Source organism: Aquarana catesbeiana, linkage group LG01, assembly GCF_042186555.1.
Source record: "Aquarana catesbeiana isolate 2022-GZ linkage group LG01, ASM4218655v1, whole genome shotgun sequence".
Classification (NCBI taxonomy): Eukaryota; Metazoa; Chordata; class Amphibia; order Anura; family Ranidae; genus Aquarana; species Aquarana catesbeiana.
Window position 1 is genome coordinate 334,713,377 of NC_133324.1, and position 17,028 is coordinate 334,730,404.

The 17,028-nt window shown below is 44.4% G+C and overlaps 1 protein-coding gene across 1 annotated transcript in view; it reads right to left on the reverse strand.

Annotated features, from left to right (window-relative positions):
• RPGRIP1 (RPGR interacting protein 1) overlaps positions 1-17,028 on the reverse strand; it is a 109,501-nt gene that overhangs the window by 42,560 nt on the left and 49,913 nt on the right. Inside the window, exons 17-21 of the mRNA XM_073608349.1 lie at positions 14,564-14,703; positions 14,081-14,429; positions 12,242-12,334; positions 9,489-9,503; positions 3,751-3,795 (exon numbers count right to left, since the gene is read on the reverse strand). Of these exons, the coding sequence (XP_073464450.1) occupies positions 3,751-3,795; positions 9,489-9,503; positions 12,242-12,334; positions 14,081-14,429; positions 14,564-14,703 (642 nt within the window). The remainder of the gene's footprint in view (positions 1-3,750; positions 3,796-9,488; positions 9,504-12,241; positions 12,335-14,080; positions 14,430-14,563; positions 14,704-17,028) is intronic.

Sequence of the window (17,028 nt, forward strand, 5' to 3'; positions counted from 1 at the left end):
AGGATTTTAGGACACTAGCTGATTTTTGTCTCTATCTTTTCTGTGCTTCTTTCCTCACAGCCCTCCTAGGTCTGATCCACACCGTAGTTCCCATAAAGGAAGTGGATCATCAAAATCACACCACCGGCAATCTTCCTCCAGGTCTAGCCATCATAGATCTCCCTCCAGATCTGAACAGCGCAATAAAGATCCTTCTCACCCCCCTTCTCACTCTAGCAAGAAATCAGGAAAATCATGCTGGGGGTGCAGGATGCCTGTTCCAGTAGACAAATCTCTCTGTGATCACTTCTTCTCTAAAGCTGCAGATGAGAGGGATGGTGCAGACCAGCGTTTAGAATCTATGGTGAGACGGGTTGTGAAAGAATCTCTACAGGAAAGAGAGGCTCAACAGCCCCGTGATTCCCCATCAGACCCATTATGCCCTCCAGTGGGAGAAGGTTCTGTACATGAGACATGGGAGTCTTCCCAGCCAAGTCACCCTTCTGCTCCTGTTTCAGACAGCGAATCGGATCTGGAAGATCCTGGCGTGGGGTTTGAATATGCTTTAGTCCCTTTTTTGGTGAAGGCAGTAAAAGAAGCCTTGAAGTGGGAAGATCCAGTTACTTTCCCCCCAAAACAGAGAAAGTTTTTCAAGCAGCTCAATAAGGAGCGTCAATATTTTCCTTTTCTCTCTGAGCTGGGCGATGTCATTTCTGAGGAATGGAGCAAGATGGACAAGAAGAGTTCCATGCAGTCAAAGGTCTTGAAACTATATCCTTTTAAGGAAGAGGAAGTAAAACACCTTGAGTCAGCTCCTTTAGTGGATGCAGCACTGATGAGACTAGCAAGATATGTAACACTCCCCTTAGAGGATACTGTATCTTTTAAAGATCCTTTGGAAAGACGAATTGATTCAGATTTAAAAAGGGTCTACCTGACGTCAGGAATGGCATGTAAGCCAGTACTTGCAATAGCTGCAGTCTCCAAAGCTTTGGAATCTTGGTCTGATAATGTGGATGAGTTCCTAAGAGGTATCTGAAACAGTGAAAGATTCTCCTATCCAGGAGATCAGGCTGACATCAGCCTTTCTTGGGGAGGCCTCTATTGATGTCATCCGCCTGATGTCCCGGGTTATGTTGGCGGCTGTTTCAGCACGTCGTGCCTTATGGCTCCGTCCGTGGTTGGCTGATCCAGCTTCCAAGCAAGCTTGGTGCCGAATTCCGTTTGAAGGTTCTTCATTGTTCGGCAACAAGCTTGATAGTGCCATAACCCGGGCCACAGGTGAGAAGTATGGTTTCCTTCCTCAAGACAGATGTCTACAAAATCAGAAACGCAATTTTCCTAGAAGACAAAATTCTGATCGCGCTAGGGAAGCGCGCAGCTACAGACCTGGTCGGGAGTTTTCAAGGTCCTGGAAATCCAGGCAGTCCTCCTTTAAAAAAACGGCAAAAGGTGGTTCCTCTGGCAACCAAGACTCTACTAAGTCCTTTTGAGATTGGGCCCGCTCAGGCATGCCAGGTGGGGGCTCGTCTTCGCCACTTCGGGCATGTCTGGGCGGCCTCAATCCGGGATTACTGGACCATCAGGACTGTCTCCTCCGGTCACAAGTGGGTCTTCAACAATACCCTAAGACTCAGATTTGTTCCCACATCTCTTCCAGGTTCAGAAGAGAAAAAGCAGGTCCTGTTACCTACGTGAATTGTTTATTGGATCAAGGTGCAGCCGTCCCTGTTCCAGAAAACGAACGAGGCAAAGGCATGTATTCTCCTATGTTCATGATACAGAAGAAAAACGGTACATGGAGACCAGTAATAGACTTAAACCATCTCAATTCCTTTATCCGAAAGGAGAAATTCAAAATGGAATCTTTACTTACGATTCAACAATCAGTACATCTGGGGGATTGGATGATTTCAATCGATCTAAAAAATGCGTACTTTCACGTGCCAGTGGCAACAGATTTCCAACAATTCCTCTGCTTTGCGGTAGGCAATCAGCATCTGCAGTACACATGTCTACCCTTCGGCCTAACAACGTCACCTCGGGTCTTCTCCTCCAAAGTCCTTTTGTCTGTTGTAGCTCTACTTCGCATCACGGGGGTTCGTCTCCACCACTATTTAGACGACCTACTTCTCCTAGCTCAGAACAAAGATCAACTTTTAGAGCACAAGAGCTTAGTCATCTCCACCCTGCAGGAATTCGGGTGGCTTCTGAATTTAGAGAAGAGTCATCTAGAGCCAACTCAATCCCTGGTGTTTCTAGGGGCTCACTTCAACACATTGGAAGGCACCATCTCCCTTCCAGAGGAGAAGATTGGAGTGATTCAAGACAGAATACACGCAGCCCTTGCGTCATCTCATCTCTCCGCTCTCCAATGCCTGAAAGTAATTGGCACGATGACAGCCACCATTCCTATGGTGAAGTGGGCCCAATGGCATACACGACTCTTCCAAAAAGGGTTCCTTCAACAATGGGATTCTTCCAGCCAAGTCCAGCGCATACACCTTACTCCAACCATGAGAACGTCTCTCCTTTGGTGGCTTCAAGAGAAAAATCTGCGCAATCACCATTCAATCATCCCCATCTCATGGGTCACAATAACATCGGATGCCAGCAATCGGGGTTGGGGTGCTCACTGCCTTTCAGAAGCGGCTCAGGGCCGATGGATTTTCCCTGCTCGAGGGATTGTCTCCAACATTCTGGAGCTGAGAGCCGCCTTTCAGGCACTCCTGTCATTTCGCCATCTAATAAAGGATTCATCAGTAATGCTAAGGTTGGACAATACAACCGCGGTGGCTTACATAAAGAAGCAAGGTGGAACTCGCAGCTGGTCTCTGTTACAAGAGGTGGAGCCAATAGTGAGCTGGGCTCAGAAGTATTTGTCCAACATCTCGGCAGTTTACATTCCGGGGATTCAGAATGTACAGGCGGACTTCCTCGCGCGGGTTCAAATGGACAACAACAAGTGGTCTCTCCACAGAGAGGTGTTCGAGTGGCTTCTGACCCTGGGAGTACTTCCAGAGGTCGATCTGTTTGCTTCCCCATGCAATCACAAAATGCCCAGATATTATTCGAGGTTCAGAGACCCTCAGGCATATGGAATAGATGCTCTCTCAGATCAGTGGAGGTTTCAGAAGGCTTATGCCTTCCCTCCGGTACTGGTGATTCTTCAATTTCTCCAGAGGCTCAGAACAGAGAAGGTGGAGATCATTGCAGTGATTCCTTTCTGGCCCAACAGGCCGTGGTTTCCTCTGTTATCGCTCCTCAGTTATCAAGACCCAGTTCCTCTACCTCTCAGGCCAGATCTACTGTCTCAAGGCACGATGTTACACCCATGCCCATCCTGCCTACACCTGAGGGTGTGGTTCTTGAGATGGAAAGGCTTGAATCTCTAGGTTGTCCTGAAGAAGCTATTCCAACTCTTCTTAGTGCCAGGAGGGGAAGTACTAATAGGGTATATGAACGTATATGGTCTACATTCACTGATCATATGTCATCCAGGTCAAATCCTTGTAACTCTCCAGCAGTACAGGACATTCTAAGTTTTCTCCAATCAGGGCTTGACCTATCCTTAGCAGTCAGCTCACTAAGAGTTCAAGTTTCAGCCATCTAGGCCTTCACAGGAGTATCTTGGGCAAATCACGCATTAGTTTGTCAATTCTTTAAATGGAGATATCAGGCTTAAACCTCAAAGAAGACCTAGGTTTCCCAAATGGGACCTCCCTATTGTCTTGGATTTTCTCTCCAATCTCGGTTCAGATCCTGACAAACCTCTTTCCATGAGAGACCTCACGCTCAAGACCACCTTCTTAGTAGCTGTGACATCGGCTAAAAGAGTGTCGGAAATTAGAAATCTAGGTTCAGAAGAACCTTTTCTGACCTTCTTTCCAGACAGGGTAGTGTTGATTCCCATGCTAGGGTCAAACCCTAAAGTGACCTCAGTCTTTCATGAAAACCAAGAGATTGTACTTCCTACTTTCAGAACAACGGATAATCAGGATGTTCATCCACTTGACGTAGGCCACACTCTAAAACAATACCTGGAGGTCACGGCTCCATTCAGACAAACAGAATTTCTTTTCGTTCTCCATGGTAAAAACAAGGGAATGCGAGCTTCGGTCAGATCAATTTCTTCTTGGATTGTGCAGACAAGGCAAAGGGCTTGGCTCCTCCAGAGGCAGTGACGGCTCATTCGACCAGGAGTATCTCGACCTCGCGGGCAGCTTCTCGGCATGTCGCACCTGAAATCATTTGTAGAGCGGCTTCCTGGTCTTCTATTAACACATTTGTCTCTCACTACTGTGTTGAGCCTGCTGCTCTGTCATCCATTAATTTTGGTTTACAAGTATTTATTTATGTTAAATAAAATTTGGTTTCTTTGCTCAAACATTTTTGCCCACCCGGGTGTGTTTTGGCGAGTTATTTCCCACACGTATGCTGCCATGGAGCCTGTCAGGAAAACGGAAAATTTATATCAAATACTTACCGTAATTTTCCTTTCCTGATAGGCTCCATGGCAGCAGGAGTCCCTCCCAAATGTCTGGAGTAGGCTAGTTACGGAACATGGATAGCAGCCTAGAGCAAAGATTTATGGGAGAGGGGTCCTATTGGGTAGTTATGGAGGCGGAGCCTACCCACACGTATGCTGCTATAGAGCCTATCAGGAAAGGAAAATTATGGTAAGTATTTGATATAAATTTTCCGTTTTACACTGCTTTGATCTGCATGTAATGATAATATTATCAAATGTATCAATGTAGATATGAATGAAACCTGCCACACAGACTGGCACCCAGCTATCAAACTGAAAGCTAGTCCTGGCAATTTTGCTAGACTGGAAAGAAGAAGAAGCATGGGGAAAAAAGCCCTGGACATATACCAATTGCTAGGGTTCCCCTGAGACATACAGTGACACACTGCTGTCGGTTTAATTTTGCTGAGTGGAAGAGCTGTGGCAGAAGACAAAACCCTGGGTATACAAGAATGCTCAGGGTATCTAGATAAAGCTTTTAAAGGACACTTTGTGGAAATATTCAAATTTTAACATAAATGTATACAATGAACAATCCCTCATTTGGATGCTGCAGTAAAACGTTTTAAGGAGAAAGTACTGAAAGATGCTCTGGAGCAGCCTTTGTCAACCTTCTTACTCCAGCGGAACCGCAAAAATAATTTTCAGGTTTGGTGGGACCCTGTACTACAACCGATTCCTCAGAATTCAGTGGAAAAAAATGTCCCTTTAACTGGTGATCAGTAGACACATATTAAACCTTACAGTGGTTGTCATGATGCCTCCCACTTCAAAATGTTGCCAATTCTGACATGTAAAAACCTGCATTTTTATCTGGCAAATGACATAGAACCCCAAAACATTCTATATTTTCTGAAAGCAAAGGCTGTGGAGAATAAAATGGTGATAATTGCAATTTTTTATGTCACTCAATATTTGTGCAGTGGATTTTTCAAATTTTCAGGAAAAAATACACTTTAATGGATTTTAGTCCACACAAACACAATATAATACCCATTTTTTGTAAAAAAAAGATCGGTGGGAAAGTGGATAAAGGAGGTTAACTCTATTCTAACACTCTAATCTTCGGTTGGAAAAAAATGACCTGCCAGCATGGATGTCTGAATACATTTGAAAAAATGTGGGGAGCGTAGTTAGATATTCCAAGTGTTCAAGTGGTTGGTGAGAGACAGACTACTGTTTTAATAGTGTTAATAACTTGTCATGTCATTTCATGCATTTTATTCCTTACTGATGCTGGTTTTCCATTTGATGACAGAACTGGGTCCCTTTTTTCCCTTTATGACTCCATTATATCTATATCGTTTGAGGGCTAAGGCTCACCTTTATGGTGGTGCTAATGGTTACATTTGGTAATTTACATTTTAGTAGTAGTAGTTGGTAGTTACATTTTTTTTTCTTCTTTTACGACTTTTTCCTTTCACTCCTTTTTAGTCTCTCCTTCTTTACCTTTTGATTTCTTTTCTACTCTCTCCTTTTTGCTCTTTTCAACTAAAGTTTACTGGTTATATTGAAAATGGTTTACCCAAATGGTTATTTGTAGCTCTATGTACCGACATTTATCATATTTCCATCATACTTTTTTGTACACCGTGCTTTTTGACTTTCCCAGTAAAGAATTTAAAAATTTGCAATAAAAAAGACAAGAAAATAATTTAAAAAAATGTTTTTTTATCAACTTTATTTCTATCTTCAACATATCTTGTGATAGCATGGGCAGTGACAAGTCTAATAGACCCCAGATCTCTTCTCTGCCCTCCAAAGCAACTGATCAAATCAAGATCAGTTTGTTCAGCTGCTTTCCTAGCCAGCTAGTAAACAAACAAGGAAAAGTTCCTCCTTCAACTCTGTGGTCAGGTGGCAGGCCCACCCTTGGTGGGACAGGAAAGGTCAGAAACAGTGCCAAGCAGTGTGGCGGGGGGCCCCCTTCCAGTGCTTGTAAAAGTGATTGGATGGATGTTTAGCCACTCGGATCACTTTTACAAGGAAGGGCATCACCGGCGCTAAAGAATGATATCAAGATCATGGCTGCATCTGCAGCCATGATCCTGATATCACCACTTCCTGATGAGGACATATACAGTGTATACGTTTGTCAGTTGGAAAGTGATTAAAGACAGCTAAAACGATCATTGGTGTCATGCTGCTGGTTTTGGTAAGCAGCACTGGCCCTGGAACTATGCAGACACCATTAAATGTGAGGTCAATCGGCCACAGCTCAAGGAACCCTTAGCATAGAAAACTCTGGATGAACCCAAGGGTACCATGGAACCCTGGTTGAGAATGGCTGCTCTGGAGTCTATTTAACCACCTCAATACAGTGCACTTACACCCCCTTCCTGCCCAGACCAATTTTCAGCTTTCAGCGCTCTCACACTTTGAATGACAATTACTCAGTCGTGCAACACTGTACCCATATGAAATTTGCGTCCTTTTTTTCACACAAATAGAGCTTTCTTTTGGGGGTATTTAATCACTAGTGGGTTTTTTATTTTTTGTGCTATAAATAAAAAAGACCGTAAATTTTGTGAAAAAAATGCCTTTTTCTTTGTTTCTGTCATAAAATTTTGCAAATTAGTAATTTTTCTTCATACATTTTGGCCAACATTTATACTGCTACATATCTTTGGTAAAAATAACCCAAATTAGTGTAAATTATTTGATCTTTGTGAAAGTTATAGAGTCTACAAACTATGGTGCCAATCACTGAAAATTGATCACATCTGATCACACAGATGTACTGTCTATCTCATTTCTTGGGACACTAACAAGTCAGAAAAGTACAAATACCCCCTAAATGACCCCTTTTTATAAAGTAGACATTCCAAGGTATTAAGTAAGTAGCATGGTGAATTTTTTTAAGTTGTAATTTTTTCCCACAATTCTTTGCAAAATGAAGATTTTTTTTTTTTTTTTACAAAATTGTCATATTAACAGGTTATTTCTCTCTCAGAGCATATGCATACAACAAATTACACCCCAAAATACATTCTGCTACTCTTCCTGAGTATGGCGATACCACATGTGTGAGACTTTTACACAGCCTGGCCACATACAAAGGCCGAACATTGAAGTAGCATCTTCATGCGTTCTACGAGCCTAAATGACACATCTCATTTCTCAACCACCATTTACACTTTTGAAGGCCCCGGAGCACCAGGACAATAGAATTGCCCCCAAACTGACCCCATTTTGGAAAGCAAACACCCCAACGTATAATCTATGAGGCATAATGAGTCTTTTGAACGGTTCATTTTTTTCCAGAAGTTTTTGGAAAATGTGGAAAAAAATGAAAACGCATTTTTTTTTACACAAAGTTGTCCATTTATCAGATATTTCCAACACATAGCATGTACGTAGCAAAGATGACACCCCAAAATACATTCTGCTACTCCTCCTGAGTATGGCGATACCACATGTGTGAGACTTTTACACAGCCTGGCCACATACAAAGGCCCAACATTGAAGTAGCACCATCAGGTGATCTACGAGCATAAATGACACATCTCATTTCTCAACCACCTATTGCATTTTTGAAGGCCCTGCAGCACCAGGACAATGGAATTGCCCCCAAAATGACCCCATTTTGGAAAGCAAACACCCCAACGTATAATCTATGAGGCATTATGAGTCTTTTGAACAGTTCATTTTTTTCCAGAAGTTTTTGGAAAATGTGGAAAAAAATGAAAATGCATTTTTTTTTTTACACAAAGTTGTCTATTTATCAGATATTTCCAACACATAGCATGTACGTAGCAAAGATGACACCCCAAAATACATTCTGCTACTCCTCCTGAGTATGGCGATACCACATGTGTGAGACTTTTACACAGCCTGGCCACATACAGAGGCCCAACATCCAAGTAGCACCATCAGGCGTTCTAGGAGCATAAATTACATATATAATTTCCTGGCAACCTATCATTTTTTAAAACCCTTCATATTTCTAACACATAGCATGCACATACCAAGAATTACAATCCAAAATAAATTCTATTGCAGAAAGGGTAAAAAAAAAAGCATTACCTGTGCTTTTAGTAGTATCCACAGAGGAGAGCACTGGTCCAGGCAGCAGGCAAGGAGGTGCTTAGCGACAGCAATATTAACTATCCAGGCAGCAGGCAGGAATATTGTCTATAGTCGGCACAGCACAGTCCATAGAAATTGTCCAGGCAGAGACAGCCAGCACAGCCATAATATTGGTCCTGGTACACTGTTAACTGCAGACACTCATTATTGTACCGCTCTCCAGCCCTTCATAAACATACTGCCTCCTGCTACAGCTAATTATTTGCATAGTCCAGGTAGCGGTGTGGTCCATTCATGCGACAGGCATGGGCATGGTGGCAGTAAGTCAGCAGCAGGCTGAGGGCCACAATCAGGTAAGACCTGTGCACAGGGGCACAGGGGTAGAGGCTTCGACCCACCCAAATCTCTATGAAGCCTCCAGACTCCAGACCCTAATTCCGAAACCCGGAGAAAACAAAAATAATTGTTTTCTGCAACTGGAAAAACAATTCTGGAGCCCCTCACATATGTGAGACCCCTGTGTACTACAGTAGCAGGGCAACAGATCAGTCCAAGCGGTAGGCAAAAGCATAGTCCATAAAACAGGCCAGGGTCGGTTCACATGTAAGCAGTCCAAGCGGTAGGCAGTAGAGTAGTTGATAAAACAGGCCAGGGTCAGTTCACGTGGAGGCAGTCCAAACGGTGGCCAGAGGCATAGTCACAAAACAGGCCAGGGTCAGTTCACATGAAAGCAGTCCAAATGGTAGGCAGAGGCATAGTCAAAAAACAGGCCAGGGTCAGTTCACATGGAAGGCAGTGGCATAGTTATTTGGGAAAGAATGGAAAATGGTCAGCACAGATGATGAAAATGGGGAAATGGTTAAAAATATGGGCTAATATTTTATGGATGTATGATAAAGTTGGAAGCATTCACCAATGCAAAGGCCAGGTTGGGAGGGACACTGGGGACAATGGTAGCTGGTATCTTTTCTAAATCCTCTTTTGGTGCACACGCGACAATTTTTTTGCCGTCTTCGGCCTGCTTCAGATGGTGGAATGCTGAAGGGGAAGTGGCGCTCATGGAGTCGGCAAACAGCCTCAGAGCGAAGGTCTTCTGGGGGGGGTCTTTGGTGATAGATGAGGGATGTGACAACTTCTTCTATGAATTTTAGGAAGGGGGCGGGGCTTTCAATGGATTTGGTGTAGACTACGTAGGAATTATAAATGGCCAAATGAATGAGATAAATTGCTACCTTCTTATACCAGAATCGGGACCTCCTTATTGACAAATAGGGCTGAATCATTTGATTGTTAAAATCTACCCCCCCATGTAGAGATTATAATCTTGGACACATGTTGGCTTTTCAATAGGACCTTGTCTTCTTTGTACCTCAATTGCAGTGTCTTCGTGGATGGTGGACATCATGTGCACGTCCCTCTTATCCTTCCACCTCAAGGCCAGCACTTCGTTGCATCTCAATGATGCTCTTTCCCCCCTTCGCAGCTTTTTGTTCGCTAAAGAGTGTGGGAAGCCCTTTCTATTTTTTCTGGAGGTTCCACAGGCCAGGGTTTTTGCAGTGTATAAGTGTTTGAAAAGGGGCAGGCTGGTGTAAAAGTTGTCAACGTAAATGTGATATCCTTTGTTTAGAAGTGGGTATGCCAGGTCCCATACAATCCTTCCAGTTGTGCCCATGTAGGCCGGGCACTCAGGGGGCTGGAGCTGGGAATCTTTTCCTTCATATATGCGGAAGGCATACAAATATCCCGTGGCTCTCTCACATAGCTTGTATAACTTTACTCCGTATTTGGCCCTTTTGCTAGGAATATACTGCTTTATTCCTAGCCGGCCTGAAAAGGGTACCAGGGACTCATCGACGCAAATATTCTGATCGGGGACATAGAGTTCTGCAAATTGTTGAGAAAAGAAATTTATCAGTGGGCGAATCTTGTATAACTTGTCGTAATTTGGATGATTGTGGGGAGGGCACTGGGTGTTGTCGCTGAAGTGAAGAAAGCGCATTATCATCTTGTATCGGGACCTGGACATTAGGGCAGAATAAATGGGCATATTGTGGATAGGGTTGGTGGACCAATAGGCATGTCCTTCATTTTTTTTGTAATCCCCATGTTTAGGGTGAGGCCCATAAACATTTTGAACTCCTCCAAATTCAGATCTCTCCACTCAAAAGGACAGGCATAGGATGATTGGGGGTTGTTGGCAATATATTGCTGGGCATACAAATTTGTCTGGTCCACAATAAATTGCAGCATAGTGTCGGGCAAAAACATATGAAAGAAATCAATCTCTGAGAAATTTCGGGTGTTGGTCTGCACACCTGGCAGTGCTGTGAACGGGGGAATAATTGGCGAAGCCGAGTTGGAAGGCAGCCATATTGGGTCGGCAAGACCATCTGGCATGTATGTAGAGGCCCTGGCTCTTGGGGGGTGTGACACTCCAGTAGTTGGATTGGAATTTCCTGTGCTGGTACTCAGGCGTGATGTGGCAGGACTGGTACTAGGTCTGGGCATTTGTTCCTGGGGCCTATCGCCGGCGGCAGCGCTGGTACTGGGCATTTGTTCCCGGGGCCTAACGCTGGCGGCAGCGCTGGTACTGGGCCTGGGAATTTGTTCCTGGGGCCTATTGGTGGTGGCAGCGCTGGTACTGGGCCTGGGAATATAATCCTGGTTTCCAGAGTGCCGTGCCCTTTTGGGAGGGACCCATTCTTCCTCCGAATCATTTGCCGAGTCACTATTTGGTTCAAATGCAGAACTTGAATCAGAATCCGAATTGGAATCTGATGAGAACTCCCCGTTGCTCTCATCGGTCATGGAGAGGATCTGGAACGCCTCCTCACTGCTGTATACTCTTTTGGACATGACGCGGTGTGACAGGTGGCAGGTGACGGTCACTGATGGGCTGTGCGATGGGTGGCAGCTGACGTTCACTGATCGGTGATGACGGTGTGACAGGCGATGGTCACTGATGGGTGACAGGCCACGGACAGTTACTGGTGATGGGTGACGGTCACTGATGGGTGACAGGTGATGGGTAACGGGTGATGGCTGGCGGTCACTGATGGGTGACGGGTGATGGCTGGCGGTCACTGATGGGTGACAGGTGATGGCTGGCGGTCACTGATGGGTGACGGGTGATGGCTGGCGGTCACTGATGGGTGACGGCTGACGGTCACTGATGGGTGACGGGTGACGGCTGGCGGTCACTGATGGGTGACGGCTGGCAGTCACTGATGGGTGACGGGTGATGGCTGGTGGTCACTGATGGGTGACGGGTGATGGCTGACTGGTGACAGGTGCACCGCTGATGGTCACTGATTTGTGACGGGTGACAGGTGCACCGCTGGTGGTCACTGATGGGTGACGGGTGATGGCTGGCGGTCACTGATGGGTGACGGCTGGTGGTCACTGAACAGGGATGCGCGCGCACGATCGCGTGCATTCCCTGTATAAATGGGAGGCCGTCATATGACGCCCTCCCGCAACGAGAGCCGCGCCGCCTGGCCGTCAATTGACGGCCGGCGGTCGGCAAGCGGTTAAACTAAAAATGAAATCTCTGGCTGAGGTGTCATATCTATTGACTACAAACATAAAAAATCTTAAACTGTATATATATGATATTGTATATTGATTCTCTTACCTCTGAAAATGGAACCTCTTGAATCTTTCTCCTAATCATTTGACCACTGGTGACTGAATCCCAAAGACTCTTTCCTGGAGCATGATAAGGAAATTTCCATTCCATACTTAACTGCACTGTCCCTGCACATTTACCACATGGGTTTATAAGTGCAAAATCACCTTTAAAAAAAGAATAATAGGCCAGAAATAGAGCATTTAATGTTTGAAAGCTTTGTTTGCATAAATGCTGATCATATTAACAAGCAATGTCACTGGGTGTGGCGGGATATGATCATATAAATACATAAGTGGTCCATATAGTGAACTTGTGAGGTATTTTCAGGTCATTACAGAGGACAAGGGGGTACTCTTTGCGTCTGATTTAGCCTCCACATACGGAAAGTCTTCTACACAGTGAGAGCTGTGAAAATGTGTAATAGATTCTCTCAAGAATTATACCGCGTACACACGAGCGGACATTACGGCGGACTTTGCCCGGCGGACTGGATTTCGTCGGACAATTCGATGTGTGTGGGCTCCAGCGGACTTTGTTTTCTCAAAAGTTGGACGGACTTAGATTTGAAACTTGTTTAAAATTTATCCGTTGAAATCGAGTCCGGTCGAAAAGTCCGCCATCTGTATGCTAGTTCGACGGACAAAAAGCCATGCTAGGGCAGCTATTGGCTACTGGCTATGAACTTCCTTGTTTTAGTCCGGTCGTACGTCATCACGTACGAATTCTACGGACTTTGGTGGATTGTGTGTAGGCAAGTCCGTTCATTCAGAAAGTCCGTCGGAAAGTACATCGAAAAGTCCGCCGGGCAAAGTCCGCCGTAATGTCCGCTCGTGTGTACGCGGCATTAGTTCTGGCCAGGACAGCAGATTGTTTTAAAAAAGTGCTGATGCATTCCTAAAAGCACAAAATATAATTGGATACTAACATTTATAGGTAATAACACCAGGGGTGATTGACCCAGGGAATGTGTCTCTGGAAGAAATTGTTTTCACCCATTGGAGAGAATTATATCATGCTTTATTGTGTTTTCTTTGTCCTCAGCTCTGGGTATAGGATTTTTAATATGGAGTTTTTTTTTGTTTGTTTTCTTTTTTTTTAATCAAATAATTTTTTTATTTCTTTTATATACAAACATCATAAACAACATACAACCCAGCACGTATAGAGAGGGAATAACAAAAGAAAAAAAAAAAGACAAGAGAAACCCCTCACCCCTGCCCCCCCTCCCCTCTCTCCCCATTGCTCCCACATTTATCCGGAACCCTCTCATCATAAATCCAGAATGTCAAACCATCTTCTCCATATTATTTCAAATTTCCCTAGACTGCCTCTATGTAAAAAGGTATATTTTTCCTTAATTATGGTTTCCCTTACTTGCATTTTCCATTCTGCTACTGTAGGTGGATATGGTGACAACCATTTTTGTGCTATAAGCTTACGAGCCTGAAATAAACTTCTATTTATTGATACCAAGTATTCCCCCGGAGTTCTTAGTTCATCCATGATACCCAGGAGACATCCCCCCGGTTCTATAGACATCTCAATCTCAAATATATTATTAATCATAGGTACCACCCCGATGGTGGTTTAGGGCATCTCCATATCATGTGTATTAAGTTGGCTGCCCTCCCTTTAATCCAGGGCATTGGTCTGGATCCCTCCATTTCCATTTAAATCATTTCTCTGGTGTATAATGTACCCTATGTAGGATGAATATTTGTGTTAAATTTTGAGTTGGAGATAGAGAGGCCAGATGTATTGCCGACAGTGCCAATGCCCACTGTTCATCAGAAATTGGCCCTATATCGCCAGCCCAAGCTGATCAAGCTTTTTTGTTGTTTTCTATTGGTTTAACTAGATTGACTTGTGTCTTTTTTTTCAACCAAATTATGTAACTAAGAGCTTCTTACCTTGAATACTGGCACCTTGTGCCAGGCTGTGTAGAGACACCTCTGCCTTTCCCAGGTAACCTCCTGGCTGGGTCTCTTCATCATCAAACACATAAATATAGAGACACTCTTTCTGCAGATAGCATTCTAGATCATTTGTTAAGTGAACAGGGTAGACAGCTTCATTCCCAAACTGGGGGTTATTGCTACAGGGTATGATATTGCTGGAGTGGTCTGGGTAATGATAAAAGCGATATACTATATATGGACTTGGCTGATGCCCCAGAGTGCTTGTTTTTAGATTTCTGCAGCCCCAGATATGGATGATCAATGCATTCTGATTTCCACTGTTTAACTGAGGTGCCCAAGCCTGGAAAATAGAGAATCATAAAAGTATAAGTCATTTATGCCAGTGCAAATTAACTGCAGGCAGCAATAATCAATATTTCTAGTTTATTATTATCAGTTTACGATGTTACTCTTTGTCACTATTGTGCTTCTCACCTTTCCTAGTCCAGTGTTTCTGCGAGTAGATAAGTAAACCTTAGCTTTACTTTTTTGCCTTTGCAGACACTGAGCCTGCGACATGGGTCCATGCATCCGCAACCAGTAGTCAAGCTCTCCCATATTTTCCCCGTTGGCATCTAGGGAAAGCAATATTGTGCATAATCTTTTAACAGTTTTTTTTCAGGTTTGGCTTCAACAGTATTTTTATGTACGTTTCCTTTTTATAATTGCACAGTGATAACAATTACTTACCCTCCGTTGTAAGTCCAATAAAGAAACAATTGTGTTTTTAACACCTACTAAGAGTATAGTAGGAAGAAAAAACGAGGGGAACCAGATGGTTCATACATCTGCAATATGCCTTAGTTGTAGTATTTATTATAGCATATTATAGTGTATTCTGTGCATAGTTGTGAATAGTTCTAATTTTTAGATATTTTTTTTATTTATGAAAATGGGGTCCATACACTGGAAACAGAAACAGTATACAGCCTCCTGGTGAAGGAGGTCTACAATAACAGGTCAACAATCAAGAACAATCTCACAGTACAGGGTACAACTGATCCCTCAAGGATAAAAGGAAAACTGCAAAACAAACCCCTACAGTGTTTCAGGAGGTCTTATTATACTGGTCCGACGGGCCGAGTACGGCGGAAAATGCAATCGTGTGTGGGCTTCATCGGACCTTCAGCGGACTTTTCCAGTCGAAAATCTGATGGACTTTAGATTTGCTTCAAATCTTTCCGACGGACTCAAGTCCGGTAGAAAAATCCGCTCGTCTGTATGCTAGTCCGATGGACGAAAACCCACGCTAGGTCAGCTATTGGCTACTGGCTATCAACTTCCTTATTTTAGTCCGGTCGTGCGTCATCACGTACGAATCCGTCAAACTTTGGTGTGATTGTGTGTAGGCAAGTCCGTTCCTTCAAAAGTCCATTGGAAGTCCGTCAAAAGTCCGACGAAAGTCCGCCGGAATGGCAGTCGGACTTTTGTTGCTGAAAAGTCCGCTCGTGTGTACGCGGCCTTAGAATTGCACAACAGTCATGAAATGCTGAATTCCCCAAGCAGGGATATATCGCCAGGGGTTGTTTTTTGGATTTTTTATTACCCATTGTAGTAAGGGTACAAAAACCTCAAAATGTACAAAAATAGGAAATGTATTATTAGGTTAATGCAAACCTTTGGTTAAACTAAAAAAACACCAAACCTATAGAAAGAACAGACAGCTGACAACAGAAACTTTAACCTTTCACTGCTGGAGCCATGTTTTAAAGTGTTTCTAAAGCAGGGGTCTCAAACTCAAATTACCTGAAGGCCACAGGACAAGTTTTCATATCCCATGGGGGCCGCATGCAAACTTTCAAGCTTCAAAAACAACATTAAACTAGTATATACAGTGGTAGTTACTGCTTGCTTCCAGTCACTGCTTACTGCCAGATGCTTGGACGTGTTTGCTCTGCAGAAGCCAGCAGGACCCACAGGTCAGCGGCCAGCAGGACCCACAGGTCAGCGGCCAGCTTGTGGGTTCTGCTGGGAGCTGGCTGTGGACCTGTGGGTCCTGCTGGCCACTAACCTATGGGTCCTGCTGGCCTGTGGGTCCTGCTGGCCTGTAGGCCATGGCTAGCAGGACCCACAGGTCACTGGACAGGGGCCAGCAGGATCCCACAGGTCAGCGGCCAGCAGGATCCCACAGGTCAGCGGCCAGCAGGACCCAGAGGTTCGCAGCCAGCTCCCAGCAGAATTCACCTGTGCAGCGGCGACAAACAACGTAAATTTTACTATCCATAAGCGATGCTTTAAAAGCCTTTACAGGTTACCACTTAGATTTACAGAGAAGTGTTGGAATTGGTGCCCATGATCTGATGTTCGCAGCCTCTCAGCCTGAACTCCAGCCAGGCCACACCCATGGTGGCGTGGCCTGGACAGAGTCCAGGCTGCGGTTGCTACTCTATCCACGTTTGCAGGTTACCTTAGATGTGCGGCATCCAGGGGTCACCCCTCTCCCTTTGATCTCTCCACTTACTGGTGGGGAGGATTAGGCATGGTCCTTATACCAATAGTAAAATTACCTAGACACAATTGACCTCTCAGCAGGCCTGTGCATTGTCCCATGGGGTATAGAAACCTCCAACTATGCATAGTCACCACTGCACTATTGCTATTTGCATAGCCAGTTTGAGAGAGCTCTGGACCATGCTTCAGGGACAAATGTTAAGGTAAGAGGCATTTACAGACAATTTATGCTGTCAGCTGTCTAGTCCTGCCACTAGAATAATATTCTTGATTATCCCCACTAAGGCTTCATGCATATGCCTGTACAGGGGCCATACAGCATGCAGAACCTGCATAATGACATTCCCAGGATCCGATGCCGCTGCGTACAACCGCCCACTGAGATACATTAGAAGAGGTGGCTCTTTGTGGTTGTGTGCTGGGGTTTGCATACAAAACCCTAACTGTGA